Source organism: Mobula hypostoma, chromosome 1 (assembly GCF_963921235.1).
Source record: "Mobula hypostoma chromosome 1, sMobHyp1.1, whole genome shotgun sequence".
NCBI lineage: Eukaryota > Metazoa > Chordata > Chondrichthyes > Myliobatiformes > Myliobatidae > Mobula > Mobula hypostoma.
This window is the reverse complement of record NC_086097.1, coordinates 54,772,591-54,790,808: the sequence shown is the minus strand read 5'-3', so window position 1 is coordinate 54,790,808 and position 18,218 is coordinate 54,772,591. Positions and strand designations below refer to the sequence as shown.

At 40.3% G+C, this 18,218-nt stretch overlaps 1 protein-coding gene across 2 annotated transcripts; it reads right to left on the bottom strand.

The window, feature by feature from the left end:
* Positions 1–483: 483 nt before the first annotated feature.
* LOC134347074 (suppressor of cytokine signaling 4-like) lies at positions 484–18,206 on the bottom strand. 2 transcript variants are annotated; one of them, XM_063049190.1, is made up of 3 exons: positions 18,121–18,204; positions 9,893–10,262; positions 484–2,708 (listed from the first exon to the last, which is right to left on the bottom strand). In XM_063049190.1, the coding sequence occupies exon 3, from the start codon at positions 2,555–2,557 to the stop codon at positions 1,205–1,207; it is 1,353 nt and encodes a 450-aa protein (XP_062905260.1). In that variant the 5' UTR covers positions 2,558–2,708; positions 9,893–10,262; positions 18,121–18,204; the 3' UTR covers positions 484–1,204. The 2 variants fall into 2 exon arrangements, with proteins under 2 accessions (XP_062905260.1, XP_062905252.1); XM_063049182.1 differs by lacking the exon at positions 9,893–10,262 and having other exon boundaries at positions 18,121–18,206.
* Between the last annotated feature and the right edge of the window lie 12 nt (positions 18,207–18,218).

The following is an 18,218-nucleotide window of genomic DNA, read 5'->3' as shown; positions in this document are numbered from 1 at the left end:
TATGGTGGGAGTGTCAAGGACTAGAGGACACAGCCTCAGAATAGAGGGGCGTCCTTTTAGAATGAAGATAAGTTGAAATTTCTTCAGCCACAGCGTGGTGAAACTGTTTAACTAATTGCATCAGGTGGCTATGGAGGCCAAATCTTGATGTATATTTAAGGCAGAGGTTGCTAGATTCTTGATTGGTTAGGGCATGAAGGGATATGTGGAGAAGGCAGAAGGTTGGGGCTGAGAGAGAAAATGGATCAGCCATGATGAAATGGCCTAATTCTGCTCCTATATATCTTATGGTCTTTAATGCATGCGTGCCAAAGAATAAGGCAAAGTGATCCAAAAAAAATGGGGCCAGATGAAAAATATTTCAGCACAATGTTTTGATGAAATAAAACACGATCTACAAAGTGAAATGGTAAGTGCTGTCACCGGAAACACATATATATTTAAAAAAAACTCTTGCAAGTTTAGGTGATACCATGTTACTGTCATCTTCTGGAGCTCTGCCTGAATGTCTAAAAACTGAAGGGTGTCCTCGTCAAGTATCCTCTAATCCTTCTCATTTAGAAAGTTGCTTCCCTAACCATTTGTTGGACTGTTTGGGGATTACAACATAAAGATGGATACTTGTCAATGTTGGATATACTAATACTTGACTTACAAGTTGCATAATTCAATACAAAACATAAGAACAATATTTCTCTCAGAGGTTTTACTCAAAATTAATTTAAAAATTACATTGCAATAGTGTATGTCACATACTTAAAGCATCAGATAACTTAGAAAATTAGATATATGAACGTCTTTTAAAGTGCAAATAAAATTGATACACATGCCAACATTTTCGTGAACTTCTAAACGTACACTTTAGCGTGATGGTCATGGCTTCAGAAACAAATTCATTGTCTTGAAACTGCATTCCAACATGACACTAGAATATATTACTGGCAAAAACGCCAAAATGTCATGGACTGTAGAAGATAAGCACAAATGATTTGTCAGATCAGACAAGGTACATTATGTTTCATTGCACTGTTGAGATGGAAAAAATAACAAGCACATGAATAAAGAATGGAAGTTAACAGTCTTCAAACAAAATTTCTGATGGGAGAAAATTATTACCAGTAATCTCCTATTTAAAACTGTTCCAAGTTTTTTTTAATGGTGGAGAGAAGCTCCTGGTGATCCTTCTTAATCTTTCTTGTAACCTTCAATAGTTTCCTTTCAATCCACTATGCCATTGTTGTGTACTTATCTTAAGTACTTTTATTTTTTGTTTATAGTGATACTCCTTCAGGTAGGTTTTCATTGATGGTGGTACAGGAAGAGCACCAATACCGTCATAGGTTGTGTGGCTGCAAATGACAGCTCTGCAAAGATGCTGAAGTGAAAATGGAAAAGTCCTGTTTAGTGGAAGCGACAACAGTGGCTCAAAGAACATACATGAGTTTGGGTCGCTGTAATGTTCTAAGAGGCCTGTTACACTTGGTGCATGAAAAACACAGGGATCATGAGCATCAAAACTGAAGTTATGATTCCACTGTTCAATTCTAGCATGAAGAGAGCGGCTGTAACGTCTGAAGCTGACAGAGAAGAGATAATCCTCCTGAGCAGAGTCCCTCAGCAAGTACGTACCTTCTGGTTTACCTTCTAACAGAGCCTCAGCTCCATATCTATCCATTACACCCCAGTAACACGGATTATTACTGATCCGAAATAGATCTGGGACTAAGCAGTAGGTGAAGCCGAACTGAGCCTGGCATTTATGAAATGGTGTTAGCCAATTGCACTCATTCTCAAAATCCAGCTTGGTATTTGCCTGACTTTCAGTGTCTGTGAAAAGAGCCATCAGCTCCTCGTCAGAGTCTGAATCATTTGACGGAAATGTAATACCACTGTCACCTGCTAATTCAGTTATTCCAGACTCCACCTCAGAGTCTTGTCCGTGTAATGCATTAATCCGAGAAATCACTTCCAGGTTGTGAATCTGTGTATCTGATGGATTCACCTCCAGTTCAACACTCATTCTGCATCCTTCTCCCGGCTCTTCTTCACCAAATCCTACTGCTGAGCCTTCCCAAATGTCACAGTTTTGAGTTAATGGAATTGTATGCCAATTAATTAAGTCCCATTTTTCAGCCAGCTCCATTCCAGCTGGAAACGGACAACTATTGACTAGATCATTAATGTGGATTTTACTTTTTGAAATTAAAGCTACAGAGTTTTTATGATTATTCGCCTTAAGGGGAAAACACTGAGCAACTGCATCTTGTATCTTTTGCTTCAGTGATCGACTAGAAAGCTTGCGAGAACATGAATCTTCAAGATCCAGATCAGGCACAGGGGAACTCCATTTCCTCTCCCTTCTCGGAGTTATCGACAATATGCCAGCAACATCCCCAACCTCACCATCTGAACTAGTATCTATCTTGGAAGTGCGTGAACGTTTCTTGCCACTCCAAGCATAACCATCCCTACGATCAATATTTTTCCCCTGGCCATCCTTGGGTTTTACATCCAAGTTATGAGCTGCTGCTCCTGTTTGATGTGACATTGCTTTCATTAACCTTCAGATAGCTGGATTCATTCAGGACATCAGTATTTCAGCAAACCGAATGGCAAAATATATGATCTAGGATTTGGTAAGTCACAATGGGACCATTTCATCCAACGGCTGCACAGACAATTCACCATGCATCTTCAAAAGATAAAATCTGCATAAAAAGAAGAGAAAATGAGAGCTTTAATTTTAAAGAGATATTTCTGAAAGACTGAAATGTTCTTTTCCATCAGCTTGATTCACACGGGAGCATGAACTTCTGGTCAGATGCTTGTATATTCAATTATACATCCAGGGTAACATCTCACCCTCCCCAAGCTAAAGGACTCTGAAAATCTGGTGTTTCCTCCACCCCTCCCCTGCTGCAAACATTCAGCTGATAGAGCCATTGTTTTGAAATTCCTTCCCAATGCTGCTTATTCTCTAAGATTCAAGTTTTTAATCTGCATTAGACCATAAGATATAGGAGTAGAATTAGGCCATTCAGCCCATCGAGTCTGCTCTGCCATTCCATCATGGCAGATCCCAGATCCCACTCAACCTGCCTTCTCGCCATATCCTTTGATGCCCTGACTGAACAGAAAACGATCAACTTCCACCTTAAATATATCCATGGACTTGGCCTCCACCAAAATCTGTGGCAGAACATTCCACAGATTCACTACTCTCTGGCTAAAAAAAAGTTCTCACCTCTGTTGCCTCTCAAATTTGAGGCTGTGCCCTCTAGTTCAGAATACCACCAGCATAAAAAACATCCTTTCTACATACACCCTATCTAGTCCTTTCAACATTCGGCAGGTTTCAAATAAGATCCCCCTGCATTCTTCTTAATTTCAGTGAGTACAGGCCTAAAGCTGCCAAACGCTCCTCATACATTAACCCCTTCATTCCTGGAATCATCCTCGTGAACCTCCTCTGGATTCTCTCTAATAACAACACATCCTTTCTGAGATATGGGGCCCAAAACTGTTGACAATACTCCAAAAGTGCAACCTGACTAGTGTTTTATAAAGGCTCAGCAATATCTCCTAGCTTTTATATTCTACTTTCCTTGAAATAAATGCCAACATTGCATTTTCCTTCTTTACCACGGATTCACTTGTAATGGACTCATTTTGCTGATATGACCAGACCACGTGAGGAATCTAGAGTACTTTTCTGCATTAGGACATAGGAAGAGAATTCGGTCATTCTGCCCATCAAGTTTGCCATCATGTTTGATTTCTTATCCCTCTCATCCCCATTCTTCTGCCTTTTCCCCGTAACCTTTGACACCCTTTCTAATTAAGAACCTATAAACCTCTACTTTAAACTTACCCAATGACTTGACCTCCACTGCTATCTGTGGCAATGAATTCCACAGATTCATCACCCTCTGGCTAAAGAAATGATTTCTGTTCCATAGGGACGTCCTTCCATTCTGAAGCTGTGCCCTCTGGCCATAGACTCACCCACCATAAGAAAAATCCTCTCCACATGCACTCCATCTAGGCCTTTCAATATTCGATAGTTTCAATGAAATTTCACCCCCCCCGCCAATTTTTCTAAACCCCAGCGAGTACAGGTCCAGAGCTCATACGTAACCCGATCTTGTGAACTTCCTCTGGACCCTCTCCACTGTCAGCACATCTTTTCTTAGATAAGGGCACACAACACTGCTTACAATATTCCAAGTGTAGCCTGAGCAATGCCTTAGAAACCCTCACCATTACAGCCTTGTTTTTATATTCTAGTCCTCTTGAAATGAATGTTAACATATGCTTTTCTTACCACCGACTCAACCTGTAAATTAACATTCAAGATTAAGATACTATGTAAGAACTAGTTTCATTATGGGATGATTCTTGTCCTATTCCAGACTCTTGAGGAAAGGATGTAACATTAAATGGTAAATTCTTAGCTTAGTACTGTGCTATAGTATCAGTCAGGATTACAAGTCTCAGTGCAAATCAGCAATTGTTGACTCACAAATGTTCTACTTCTAAACTTTTATTCATCCGTTTATGGGAAGAGGATTTTAGTGGTAACATTTATTGTCCATATCTAACTGCTCAAGGAAAGTGGTAGAGAGCAACTTCAGAAACTGCTGAAATCATCTTAAACAGTAATCAATAAAATGGAACAAAAGCAAGAGCAACTGTATTCCTAAGGAAGTAATGGTGTGTGAACAAACAGTAAATTTGTTATAAACGCAAACAACAGGAATTCTGCAGATGCTGGAAATTCAAGCAACACACATCAAAGTTGCTGGTGAACGCGCAGGCCAGGCAGCATCTGTAGGAAGAGGTGCAGTCGACGTTTCAGGCCGAGACCCTTCGTCAGGACTAACTAATTTGTTATAAAACTAACAGGATATCAATCTTAGAGAAGAGAAAGAATTTTATGGGCAGGCTAAGAATACTTTAGCTATAAATTCACACCAACCTGTTCATTCATCATGGGTGCCAGGTGTTGATTTAAATGTGCACAAAGCAATATACTATTATGTATGTCCATCTGGTTCAAGATTATGGGATGATTTTTATTTAAAAATAAAGCCTACCATCTAAAAGGCAGATGATAAAATATATCTTTTAACTTTAAACTCAGGTTATGATTAAACAAAGTTCAATGTAAATTTATTATCAACGTATGTATATGTAATTGCCTTGACATTTATTTTTTGCAGGCCTTCTTTACAGGGGAAAAAAGAAATTCAATAGAATTTTATGAAAGCTATAAATGAACAAATACTGACATATAGCAATGTGCAAAAGAAGACAAATTGTGCAAATAAAATGAAAAATAATACTGAGAGGCAGTAACCCACAATATGCCTTTGATATGCCCTTTGAAAAGTTAAGATCAGAGCAGGCTGAAACCTTCATACCCGTTACATGAGGTGGTACCAATTTATAGGGAAGGAGCTCTTCAATGCTAAGACAGTTGAAACTATACAAGTTGAATTAAAAAATTAAAACTACAATTTATAAAATCTAATATTTAAGTAGAAAGTACTAATTACAGATTTGTTGCTACAAGGCTTCACAGGTACTGTATATATAGAGAGTAGGCTGACATAAAGAGGATGAACAAATGAGAATGGGTGGATGGGTTGTCCATAACGACCACTGCAAAAATACACATTAAAATGTTGCATTTCAATGTCAACTTTTATAACTCTGGGCCCATGAAGCAGTCTAAGGCTAATGAAATTTAGAAGCAAAAGATAAATATCGTAGTCACTTTTGGAACTACAGGCTCTCACAGAAAATAATACAACAATCTGACAGAGTACTGGCTCAAGGATGATTTGTCACAATCACATCACAAGATTATTATCATAGTCCCAAAACATTTTCAAAATAGTGGTAATGGACCATTTACATTAGCCTGCAAGTGCAGACTAGGGCTTGACACAAAGAAAGGCAGCAGAGATTGTTGCAAAGAAGATGGAGTAAGACTCAGAAGCAAAAATCATGCTAGAGCCTTTTTACACTAAGAAAAGGCTAGGTTAATCTCACGTCATGTGTAGGCACCACAGTAGCATAGCATAGCTACAGTGGTGCTAGCAAGTTTGTGAACCCTGCAGAATTTTCTCTATTTCTGCATAAATATGACTTAAAATGTGATCAGATCTTCACACAAGTCCTAAAATTAGAAAAAGAGAACCCAATTAAATAAATAACACAAAAACATTATACTTGTTCATTTATTTATTGAGAAAAATGATCAAATATTACATGTATTTGTTGGGAAAAAGTATGTGAACCTCTGGGGTAATGCCTTCTACAAAAGCTATTTGGAGTCAAGTGTTCCAATCAATGAGTTGAGATTGCATGTGGGTTGTAGAGGTGGCCTGCCTTATAAAAAAAGACACACAAAGTCAGGTTACTGACGGAGCCTGCTTGTCTCAAGAAAGATCTGTTTATGTGCACCATGCCTTGATCAAAACATCTTTCAGAGGATCTTAGAAGAACTATAGAGAAGCATGAAATTGGAAAAGGCCACAAAAGCATTTCTAAAGACCCGAGTGTTCATCAGTCCACAGTAAGAAACATTGTTTACAAATGGAGGAAACACTGTACTGTTGCTATTCTCCCTAGGAGTGGACATCCTGCAAAGATCACACCAAGAGCACAACGTGCAATGAAGGAGGTGGAAAAGAACCTAAGGGTAGCAGCAAAAGATCGCAGAAATCCCTACAAATTACTAAGGTCTTTGTTCGTGTCCACTATAAGAAAAACACTGAAGAAGAACAGTGTTCATGGAAGGACACCACGGAGAAAACCGCTGTTCTCCAAAACAAAAAATTGCTGCACATCTCACATTTGCAAAACACCACCTGGGTGTTCTACAATGCTTCTGCGACAATATTCTGTGGACAGATGAGACAAAAGTTGAACTTTTTGGCAGAAATGCACATTGCTATGTTTGGAGGAAAAAGGACACTGCAGACCAATACAGGTGTTCCCCGCTTTTCGAACATTCACTTTACGAAACCTCACTGTTATGAAAGACCTACATTAGTACCCTGTTATCGCTTTCAGAAGGTGTTTTCACTGTTACGCAGAAAGGCAGTGCGTGATAAAAAATCAGCGCGCGCCCCGAGCAGCCGCTCTCCCCCGGATTCGGAATGGCATTGCTTAAACATGTGCCTGTGAGCAGCCGTTTGCAAGATGAGTTCTAAGGTGTCTGAAAAGCCTGAAAGAGTAAGGGTGTTGCACTTAGCGTAAAACTAGACATAATTAAGCATTTTGATCGTGGTGAACGAAGCAAGGACAAAGTGAGTTTGGCTTGTGAAAGCTGACGAAGATGATGTTGAAGAGGTTTTGGCATCCTATGACCAAGAACTGATAGATGAAGAGCTGATGCAATTGGAAAAAGAAAGGATAACAATTGAAACTGAATGCAGCAGCGAACTGAACGTGAAGCAACTGCGTGAGATTCTCGCTGCAATGATAAAGTACGACTTTAATTTTGAAAGGGTACGCAGGTTTAGGGGATATTTGCAGGATGGTTTGGGTGCTTACAAACAACTGTATGATAGAAAAATGCGCGAGGCTCAGCAGTCAAGCAAGCCTTCCACATCAGCCACAGCAGACGACGAACCTCGACCTTCGACATCGAGGCAGGCAGTCATAGGAGAAAATTAGCTGCCTGCCCTGATCGACGATGAAATAACACCCCCGTGTCCCACCACCCCAACCCGCAGGCCCCGAATACTGTACCGATTCGCGGAGAGTGCAGTGGTAGCTGGGAGGCACACAGCACATCTTTAAGAAAAAAGCCGAAATAAACATGCTAATTAATTAGGTGCTGCCTAGCACGTAATTGTCGGCCCAGATCAGAGGCGATGCAATCGGCAGTCCCCTCTGATCTGGGCCAACAGTTACGTGCTAGGCAGAATCTAATTAATTAGCTCGTTTATTTCGGCTTTTTTCTTAAAGATGTGCTGTGTGCCTCCTGGCTACCGCTGTGTTCTTCGCGGCAATGTATCGGTCGGCGGCCTGGAGGGTGGGGGCCACTGCACCACCCCAACCTGCGACGACTCAGTCTAACACACCATCATCAGTGTGCTCGGCGCTGTTTTCCCAATTCCGGTAAGTGATACTACACTGTACATACATTATTTCTACTTTATATGGGCTGTGTATTTTTACGTGTTATTTGGTAGATCTGGCAGCTTCATAGTTTAAAGGTTACTGGAGAGCCGTTTATGCCAACAGCGCTTGCGTGAGATTTTCTGCCGAGAGCACTTGCATGAGATTTTCGCTACGGAGATCTGTGCAATCGTTGTAGAGAAATATTTCTACTTTATATAGGCTGTGTATTTATCATATCATTCCTGCTTTTACTATATGTTACTGTTATTTTAGGTCTTATGTGTTATTTGGCAAGATTTGGTAGGTTATTTTTGGGTCTGCAAACGCTCACAAAATTTTCCCATATAAATAAATGGTAATTGCTTCTTCGCTTTACGACATTTCGGCTTACGAACCGTTTCATAGGAACGCGCTACCTTCGGATGGCGGGGGAAACCTGTACCAAAACCTCATCCCAACTGTGAAGCATGGTGGTTTGGAGCTGCTTTGTTGCCTCAGGGCCTGGACAGCTTGCAATTGTTGAGGGAACAATGAACTCAAAATTGTATCAAGACACTTTTCAGGAGAATGTCAGGGTAGCAGTCTGTCACCTGAAGCTTAATAGAAGTTGGACAATGCAACAAGATGATCTGAAAGACAAGAGTAAATTAACAACAGAATGGTTTAGAAAGAAGAAAATCCGTGTTTTGGAATAGCTGAGTCAAAGTCCCGACCTTATTCCGATAGAAATGTTGTGAAAGGACCTGAAGCAAGCAGTTCATGCAAGGAAGCCCACCAACATCCCAGAGTTGAAGCAGTTTTGTAAAGAGGAATGGCCTAAAGTTCCTCCAAGCCAATGTGCAGGACTGATCAACAATTATTGGAAATGTGTGGTTGAAGTTATTGTTGTACAAGGGGGTCAATACCCGTTACTGAAAGCAAAAGTTCACATACTTTTTCCAACAAATACATGTAATATTGGATCATTTTCTCAAATAAATGAACAAGTATGTTTTTTGTGTTATTTACTTAATCAGGTTCTCTTTAGGACTTTAGGAAGATCTGATCACATTTTAGGTCACATGCAGAAATAGAGAAAATTCTAGAGCTCACAAACTTTCTAGCACCACTGTATTGCAGCTTGGGGCGTTAAGAGTTCAATTCCGACGCTGTCTGTAAGAAGTATATGTACTTCCTGAGAGTATGTGTGTTTCCTCCTGGTACTCTGGTTTCCTACCACATTCCAAAAGACATACTGGTTAGTAGGTTCATTGGTCATTGTAAATTTTCTTGTGAGTAGGCAAAGGTTAAATAGGTGGTGCTTGTTCTGTGCTGTATCACTAAATGAAAACCAAAAATAAATAAGTATATTTAAATGTATTACATGGAGGTACTGCAAAGGTAAGTTACAATAAGATTTAATCACTTGATATCAGTAACAGGAGAAACTTGGCTTACTTATCTGACAAGTACTTATCAATACTGATCTGGATTGGAAAAGGTATATCACATAGAAACATAGAAAACCTACAGCACAATACAGGACCTTTGGTCCACAATGCTGTGCCGAACATTATTATTATTATTATGATTATGAGGACAAGCAGTCCCCTTTTATTGTCATTTAGTAATGCATGCATTAAGAAATGATAAAATGTTTTTTCCAGAATGATATCACGAAAAACACATGACAAACCGACTTAAAAACTAACAAAAACCATATAACATATAGTTACAACAGTGCAAAGCAATACGTAATTTGATAAGAACAGACCATGGCAAAGTAAAAGTCTCAAAGTCTCTCGAAAGTCCCATCATCTCACGCAGAGGGTAAACCTCCAGCGCCGCCAACTTGCCAGTGCAGCATTCTGGAAGCATCCGACCACAGTCCGACTCCAAGTCCATCCGAAAAAACTCCGAGCCTCCAACCACCTATTCGACACCGAGCACCATCTCTGCCGAGCGCTTCGACCCCGGCCCTGGCAACAGGCGATATGTAAAGCCGAGGATTTGGCGCCTTCGTCTCTGGAGATTCTCGATTGCACAGTAGCAGCGGCAGTGAAGCAGGCATTTCGGAAGTTACTCCAGACGTTCCTTTGCGCTTCTCATGGGTGTCTCCATCAAATCCGGATTGTGCACAGCCCCTAGTTACACATACGATATCATTCGGAACGGCTGCGTGCGCTGTGTCGTGCCGCCATCTTCTCCTCCCTCCTCTAATATGTACTTATTTCAGAAATTACTTCGGGTTACCCATAGCCCTCTATTTTTCTAACCTCCATGTACCTATCCAGAAGCCTCTTAAAAGACCCTATTGTATCCGCCTCCACCACAGTCGCCGGCAGCCCATTTCACGCACACACCACTCTCTGCGTAAAAACCACCTATCAACTATTCTAAATTCTGTTTATTCCTAACAACATAAACGTTACAAAGTTTCCTGTCTGGATATTTTAAAATTAAGGAAGGCAGTTTCAGGCTAAGGGGTTGAATGTTTAAACATAGAACAGTACAGCAGTAGGTAGGTCATTTACTCTATTGCCAATCTTGATGCCTATTTATAATAGATGTCTTCATCCATAACCCTCCATTCCCTTCATATTCATGTATCTATCTAAAAGTCTGTTAAACTCCACAAAACGTAATAATTCCATTACTATTGTTGGTAAACCAGTTCAGGCACCTACCACTCTCTGCATAAAAAAGTTGCTCCTCACCTTACCACCATTGTAATTCCATGTACTGATCCAGATTCTAAGTTCATCTTCCTCCCCAAATAGTGTTGAAATAAACACATTTCAGCCATTCAATTCCACTATGTTTACTTGTTTGGCTATTGGTTTTACTCTTTTCAATCTTATTTGTCATACCATCTTTCTTGCCCTCAACTCTACCACCTGTTGCCATCTCACCATCACTCCAGTTTAAACCCTCCTGGGCAGCACTAGCAAAACTCCTGGCCAGGATATTGGTTCCTCTCCAGTTCAGCAGCAAACTGTTTTGTTTATAGAGATTCCACCTGTCCTGGAAGAGAGCCCAATGATTCATAAAACTGAAGCCCTTCTTCCTGCCACAAACATGAGAAAGTCTGCAGATGCTGGAAATCCGAGCAACATGCACAAAATGCTGGAGGAACTCCACAGGCCAGGGAGCATCTAGGAAAAGAGTACACTCGATGTTTCGGGTTGATACCCCTTGGGAGCCTTTGTCCTGCCGAAGGGTTTCAGCCCAAAATGTTGACTGTACTCTGAGTTCCTCCAACATTTTGTGTGCGTTGCTCTCCTTCCTGCACAAGCTCCTTAGCCATACATTGAACTGCACTATGTATTTATTTCTCTCCTCACTAGCACATGGCCAGGACAGTAATCCTGAGATAACAACCCTGCAAGTCCTGCGTTTTCACTTTCTACCTCGCTTCCCAAAATCATTTTGCAGGACCTCATCCCTGCTCCTGTCTATGTAATGGGTACCTATATGGACCACAACCACTTTCTGCTCATCCTCCCCTCTCAGACAGCCCTACTATCAAGTTCCTTATTGCTATCACTCTGGCTGACTTCACTCTTCATCCCTTTCCTTAGAGCCCGGCTTCGTGAGTGAAGAAATTTCTTTACTTATGGGGTCATAAGCTTTTGTAATTCTCCACCCAAAAGGATGATGGATATTTATTCCCTGTGTATACTGATTGATGTACTAAGTAGCAAAATGGAGCAAAGGTCATGAACCAATTATAATTAAAATAGGGTGAGTACATTCCCAAGGAAAGAGGAGGGACTGGATGAGAAAAGGGACAAGCTGGTGGGAGAAATGAATGGCTTTTATGACTTACTGTTAAAATGGAAGTTTCAAATTAAAGCCTGCTAAATTGGCCACAATTTAAAATGGATGAATGGAAAAATAATTTAATCAGGATGCAAGGAGCTTTCTGGAGGGATGCTCTTCCTGCCTGCAGCCAATAACACGCACGAGGCTTGGTTGAATGATTGGGGTTGGAGCATAGGATTGAGCCTGCTGTTGGAAGTGGCTCTCAGGCAGAAAGTGGGGGAGAGTGGTTAGAGATGCAGGAAGCAACAGAGAAGATGGAGGTAACGAACAGGAAGTGGTATTGGGTGATAGGAGCTGTATGGAGAAAGGTGAATGGCCTGTTTCTGGGAAACGAAAAATAAGTGGCTGATTGAGGACTGTAGTGGTTTACGTATCACCTAGTGACAAAGGCAATAGTCGGGATTTAAATGAAAGAAAGAATGACTTGCAAATGTGGACCTCTTTCTGCTATCAATCCAAACTAAGGATCTGAAAAAAGTATTAGGAGATATTGGGGTCTCAAGACCTTTAAGAGATGGGGCACTCTTAGTATTTTGCAAAGACAGTAAGCAACATGAGGAAACTCTGGGATTAATAACTGTGGGAAGGAGGAACACCAAGGATATATAATGAACAACAATGGCTTTGGTAGTAATCTCTGGAGTGCCTCTAGATGTATCCACTGAGTAAGTTAAAAACAATTTAGTTGGGAGAAAATTTGCAGATGGTAAAATGATTTAGAAGTTTTTGTGGTGGACTAAGAATAGATAGCTTATTGGTGTTGATTAAATTTGATGGAAAAAGTTGCTGGATATGGTTAATTTGGACTATTGTGGTTCTAGTGGATATGCTGCCTCATCTGAGGTGTTTTCAATGCAACAAGTTTGGCCATGTAGCAGCTGTGTGTACAGCTAAAAAGTGGTGTGCTAGATGTGGTGGAGAACATGATTATGGCAATTGTGAAGGCATTAACCTAAAATGTAGCAACTTTGGAGGGGAACATAAGCAGGGGAGCTTAAGCAGGTTGTCCTGTATATAAGAAAGCTGTGGAAGTGCAACGTGTTTGAGTGGAAATGGGTATGTCATATGCAGAGACTCTGCAGAAAGTACAAAAGACAGTGTCAACGGGACCTATTAATATCCCGAATACAGATAGATTAAAGACAGTGTGTAAAATGCATCACAAAGATAAGAAATTCCTCAGATGCTGGAAATCCAAAGCAACACACACAAAATGTTGGAGGAACTCAGCAGGTCATGCAGCATTTACAGAAAATAGTAAACAGTCAACGTTTCGGGCTGAGACTCTTCTTCACGACCATGTAAAGTGCTTGAATATATAACAAAGGATTGGCTGACTGTTGATACACTAAAGTTTGTTACTTTCATGGCAGATGTGGTAAACTGTACAGCACAAACTATAAGTGGGACAGAAGAAAATAAATTATATTAAAAGCTGAAGGAAAGCATCTAGAGGTAAAAGACTTTACTCTGGAAGTTATTGATGATGCCTTACAAGAGTAGTAAATAATGTTCTGATTTCAAAGTAGGGTTGTTTATGGTTCCTGTAATCTTACAATGGAATGCTAGAAGCCTGTTAGCTAATGATCAAGAATTTAAGACATTTATTGAAGCTTTACCAAATATGCCTCATGTTGTATGTGTACAGGAAATCTGGTTGAAATCTTGTCGAAGTTTTAAGATACAGGTTTATGTTGATTGGAAAATGGGTAATGGATGAGTGGCTACCCTTTGTCAAAAATGGAATAGCACATAAGAGTTACAGAAATTGGAGTTGTTTATGAGCCAGTTATGGTTGAAATTTGGGGAAAGAATAGTAAAGCAAGAAAAATAAGATTATATGGTGTGGGAATTTTAATGCTCATAGTGCTACGTAGGATTGTAGTGACACAAATGTGAATGGAATGTTGGTGGAAGACTTTCTGGAAGGTGTTTGGTGTGCTTGAATGATAGTAAGAGCACAGGATAAATTTATTTAATAGCACTGTTTCTGCTATAGACCCTATGCTGATATCTAAGGATATAGCAAATATGTGTAACTAGGAAGCATATATTTGCACAATTTGACTGAGGTGCTTTGGTACAGATCTGGCTTTGTGGCTGAAGTCTGCAGTCATCGACATAGTGCTGAACTGAATTGACTTCAGGCTGTCACTCCTGGATCATTTCGGGGACCCTGTAGCTCGATATTTAATATTCTGTCTGATATTTGCTGTTTGCACAATTTGTTTTTTCTTTTCATGCGTTGGGCGTTTGATGTCTTCTTTAAATGGGTTCCAGGTGTTTCTTTGTTTTGTGGCTGCCTGCTTTGTGTACTGTACAGATATTTTGATAATAAATGTACTTTGAAACTTTGATGTGTATCAAAGGTTCTCATATCTCCAGATGGAATCTTATAAGGCAAATTGGGATGTATTTGATTATTTATGTGGAAGTATATTTCCGGATCATTTGGTTTAGGAGGATATTGAGTTGAGTAATAATACCTTGTGCTCTGCATTCAACTCAATAGCTAAGGAATCAATCCCCAGATTACTGGGAGATAATAAAAGGAGAGCTGTTCCCTGATGGACAGATGAAGGAAAAGGAGCTGTGAAGGTGCGGAATAAAGCTTTTAGTGTTACTCCTATTCATCTTTTATATGTATAACACAGCTCAAGCCATAGTTAGAAAAGTAATGAGAAGGGCAAAGAAAAAGTATCGGAGACCATACTGTGATAGCATTGGGAAAGAGACCCAAATTGGGGAAGTTTGGGATATGATACAGAAAATGGGGGGAGTTAGAAAACTTGATGCATTACCGGTTTTGTATGGTGGGGAGAAGGTTGCAGTTACTGACTCTGAAAAAGCAGGATTATTCGTAAAAACGTATGTCAGTGTACATAGTTTGGCCAATTTAAGTAAAGAAGAGTGGTCTTATAGAGAATCAGTTTTGGCAAGCATTCCTCAGATTGCTGAGAAAAAAAGAATGCTCCAGTTTCTGCTTGGATGTTGAATTTACATTGTTTGAATGTAAAAGGACTATTAATGGTGCTGGTCAGACATCACCTGGGAAAGGTGATATTTGTTATAACATACATCAAAGTTGCTGGTGAACGCAGCAGGCCAGGCAGCATCTATAGGAAGAGGTGCAGTCGACGTTTCAGGCCGAGACCCTTCGTCAGGACTTCCTTCAGTTAGTCCTGACGAAGGGTCTCGGCCTGAAACGTCGACTGCACCTCTTCCTATAGATGCTGCCTGGCCTGCTGCGTTCACCAGCAACTTTCATGTATGTTGCTTGAATTTCCAGCATCTGCAGAATTCCTGTTGTTTTTGTTATAACATGTTCACAGTTATTGGATTCGAAACTTATGTTGGTTTTGAAATTCTTTCACACAATATGGGTTGAAGGGCAACTTCTTGCTTCCTGGAAATTAGTGGTTGTTATCCCTATATTGAAACCTGGTAAGGATTAATCAGATCCTTTCAGTTACAGACCTATTTCACCAATTTCACCTGTATGTAAGTTAATGAAACAAGTGGTTATAGCAAGGCTTTCTTATTTTGTGGAAAGTAGTTGAAATTAGCTGTATACCAAACTGGATTTCAAAACAAAGAGAACGACCATGGACTTGGTGTTAAATTTGGAGTCTGATATTCGTAAGGCGAAAGTTAATAAAGAATCAGTGGTAGCGGTTTTCTTTTATGTAGAGAAAGTTTATGGTATTTTATGGACACAAGGATTGCTGCTCAAATTGGAAAGATGGAAATAGGTGATACAATGTTCAATTGGATTCAAGATTTTTCATGTCATAGGAAGATATACATTAGGTTGGGAACAACATTCTTTGAGTATGAGATAGAGAATGGGACCCCACAGTGTAGCCCACTCCTTTTTTAATATTATGATTAATGATATTTGCTTAAATGCTCGCTCAGACATTTCCAAATCATTGCATGCTAATGATGGTGCAGTGTGGAAGAGAGGCAGGAATATAAATTATATAGTTAGGAAAATGTAGGCAGCTATTAATGAAGTAGAGGAATGGTGATGTCAGTGGGGTTTAAATTTTCTGTTGCAAAGGCTCAAGTTGTTTGTTTTCCTAAAAGGAACATTACACCCAGAATTGACCTCAAGTTATATGGTGAATCTCTTAAACAACAGTCAGTGATAAAATTTCTATTATGTGCATGGACACAAGACTAACATGGAAAGTGCACGTGAATAAAATTCTAGAGATGTGTAAAGAGAGAAGCCCCTAATATGCTTAGTTAGGTGTGACTGGGGTATGAGTAGGAGATCACAAACAAATGTATATTTCTTTAATTAGATGTCTTTGATTTATCGATATGTTCCTTATGGGTCAGTCTCACCAACAGTCTTAAAGTTCAAGCTCAAGCATTGAGATTATGTTATTAAATCATCCCACTTTCAACATTACTGGTAGAAATGGGTGAAGTACTTTTCCAACTACACAGGCTACAGTTACCAATGGTTTATTGGATTAACGTAATAAGACTTAAAGTTGGTCATCCAATACCGGCAACATTTGTAGAGTGTTGAGAGCGTTGCATTCCTAAGGTTTCCACTTTTGGGTGGATGGGAAATGAATGGGCACAAAATTTTGGGTTGCTTAATGTGGATTATGGTCTCAGTGTATTCTTTTCTGTTGCTCCTCCATAGTGTCTCCCTTTGTCTCTGGTTAATTTAAGGCTTCAAGAAAAGATCAAGATGAAGAATGATTGTATATCAGTGGCACAAGTAGTTCAGCAATATATGCAAGGCAGACATTATGGCTTCTTACATATCTACACAAATTTTACATGGGGGGGGGTGAAAGCCACAATTAAAAAGTCTATTCAATCACTGTGGCAATCAAGATGGGATAAGGAAATGTAAGGATGGCATTTATATAAAATTGAGAGGATGGAGGGAATTCAACTGAGAGATGGGTATAAAAAGGTGGAAGAATTTATAATTAGACATTTAAGTATTGGACACACAAGGCTAAATAATTCCTTGTTCAGAATTTGCATGCATGATACCGGCATTTGTAGGAAGTGCACTTGTCAAAAAACAGTGCAGCATACAGTATTATTAGAATGAAGTTCCCATGAGGTGCAAAGGAAACATCTAATTACTAAATTGAGACCTTTGGGACAGACAAAGTTTAAGATGGAAAGTTTGTTAGGATATCACTGCTATCATAAATTTAGTGGTTATATTTCCCGTCTCTATGCTCCACTCCAACTCAGCAGGTAGCCATAAGTGTACCTTACGTTAGTCTACCAAATATCATCAAACCTTACAAGAAGAAGAAAAAATTAATCTAGAGGGGTTGGGTTGGAAACAGCTTCTGAGGTGACGGCTGTGCAGGATACTTTCAATGGTACATGGTGGGTGGGGGGGGGGGAGAAGAGAACTACTCTAGGCAAGTGGAATTAGAAAGAAGGGAGAAAGAGATCTGCCGTGGACGGAAGTCACCAGTTTAACAAACTCATAGGCTGATTCATGAGGTTGGTGTGGAAGGAGGTAGATTTAGGAGCCAGGTTGGGCTGCAGGTGCCGGGGAGAGAGTAGGGTAATTTCAGTGATGTGGCATGGGAGGGGAAGAGTGTAAAGAGACGTATGTGAGTGCCGAAGTGATGGTGTGGGTAGGAGAGTTAGGAAGCATGTGGAGTTTGGTGATTGAGGTCTGTAAGTGATGTGTATTTAGTATTGTTTCTGAATTCACTCACTGGACACTATTGGTAAAACTATCATTCCCAGATGTGTCCGTTTTAATTCAATCATTCTGGAGTCACATACACGCCAAAACAGGCAAGGTTAGCAGATCTATAGTCGCTTCAAACTTATCACTACTGATCCATCTTCAGATTTACTTTATTACTAGAATTTGGATTCCCCAGCTGCCGTTATGGGATCAATAACATAGGCCTCTTATACTAATTCCACCACCATTTTCTCCTGCTGGTATCTGCACGGTCCCTACCCCCGTTCCTGGCACGGTGTCCGCGTCCGGAGAAATCAACGCTCATCGAACAGTTTGACCCCGAATGAATGGGAAAGAAGTGGCCGGAAAGTAGAAGCCATAACAAAAGTGGCGTGAGCCGGGGGTGGGGTGAAGGGAGGAGGGATCCGGACAAACGGCTGGGTAACAGGGAGCTGTTTCGACGGCAACAGAAGATCAGGACTTACAATTCGCGTTACCGACCGTCCGCCGGATCATCGGAGCCACCGGCCCGGGACCTCCCTTTTATCACCTCGGCCTGACATCGGCGGCGATAGGAAGTGAC

Excerpts from the sequence above, each read along its gene's own strand:
- LOC134347074 (XM_063049182.1), bottom strand. The coding sequence starts at position 2,557 with ATGAAAGCAATGTCACATCAAACAGGAGCAGCAGCTCATAACTTGGAT.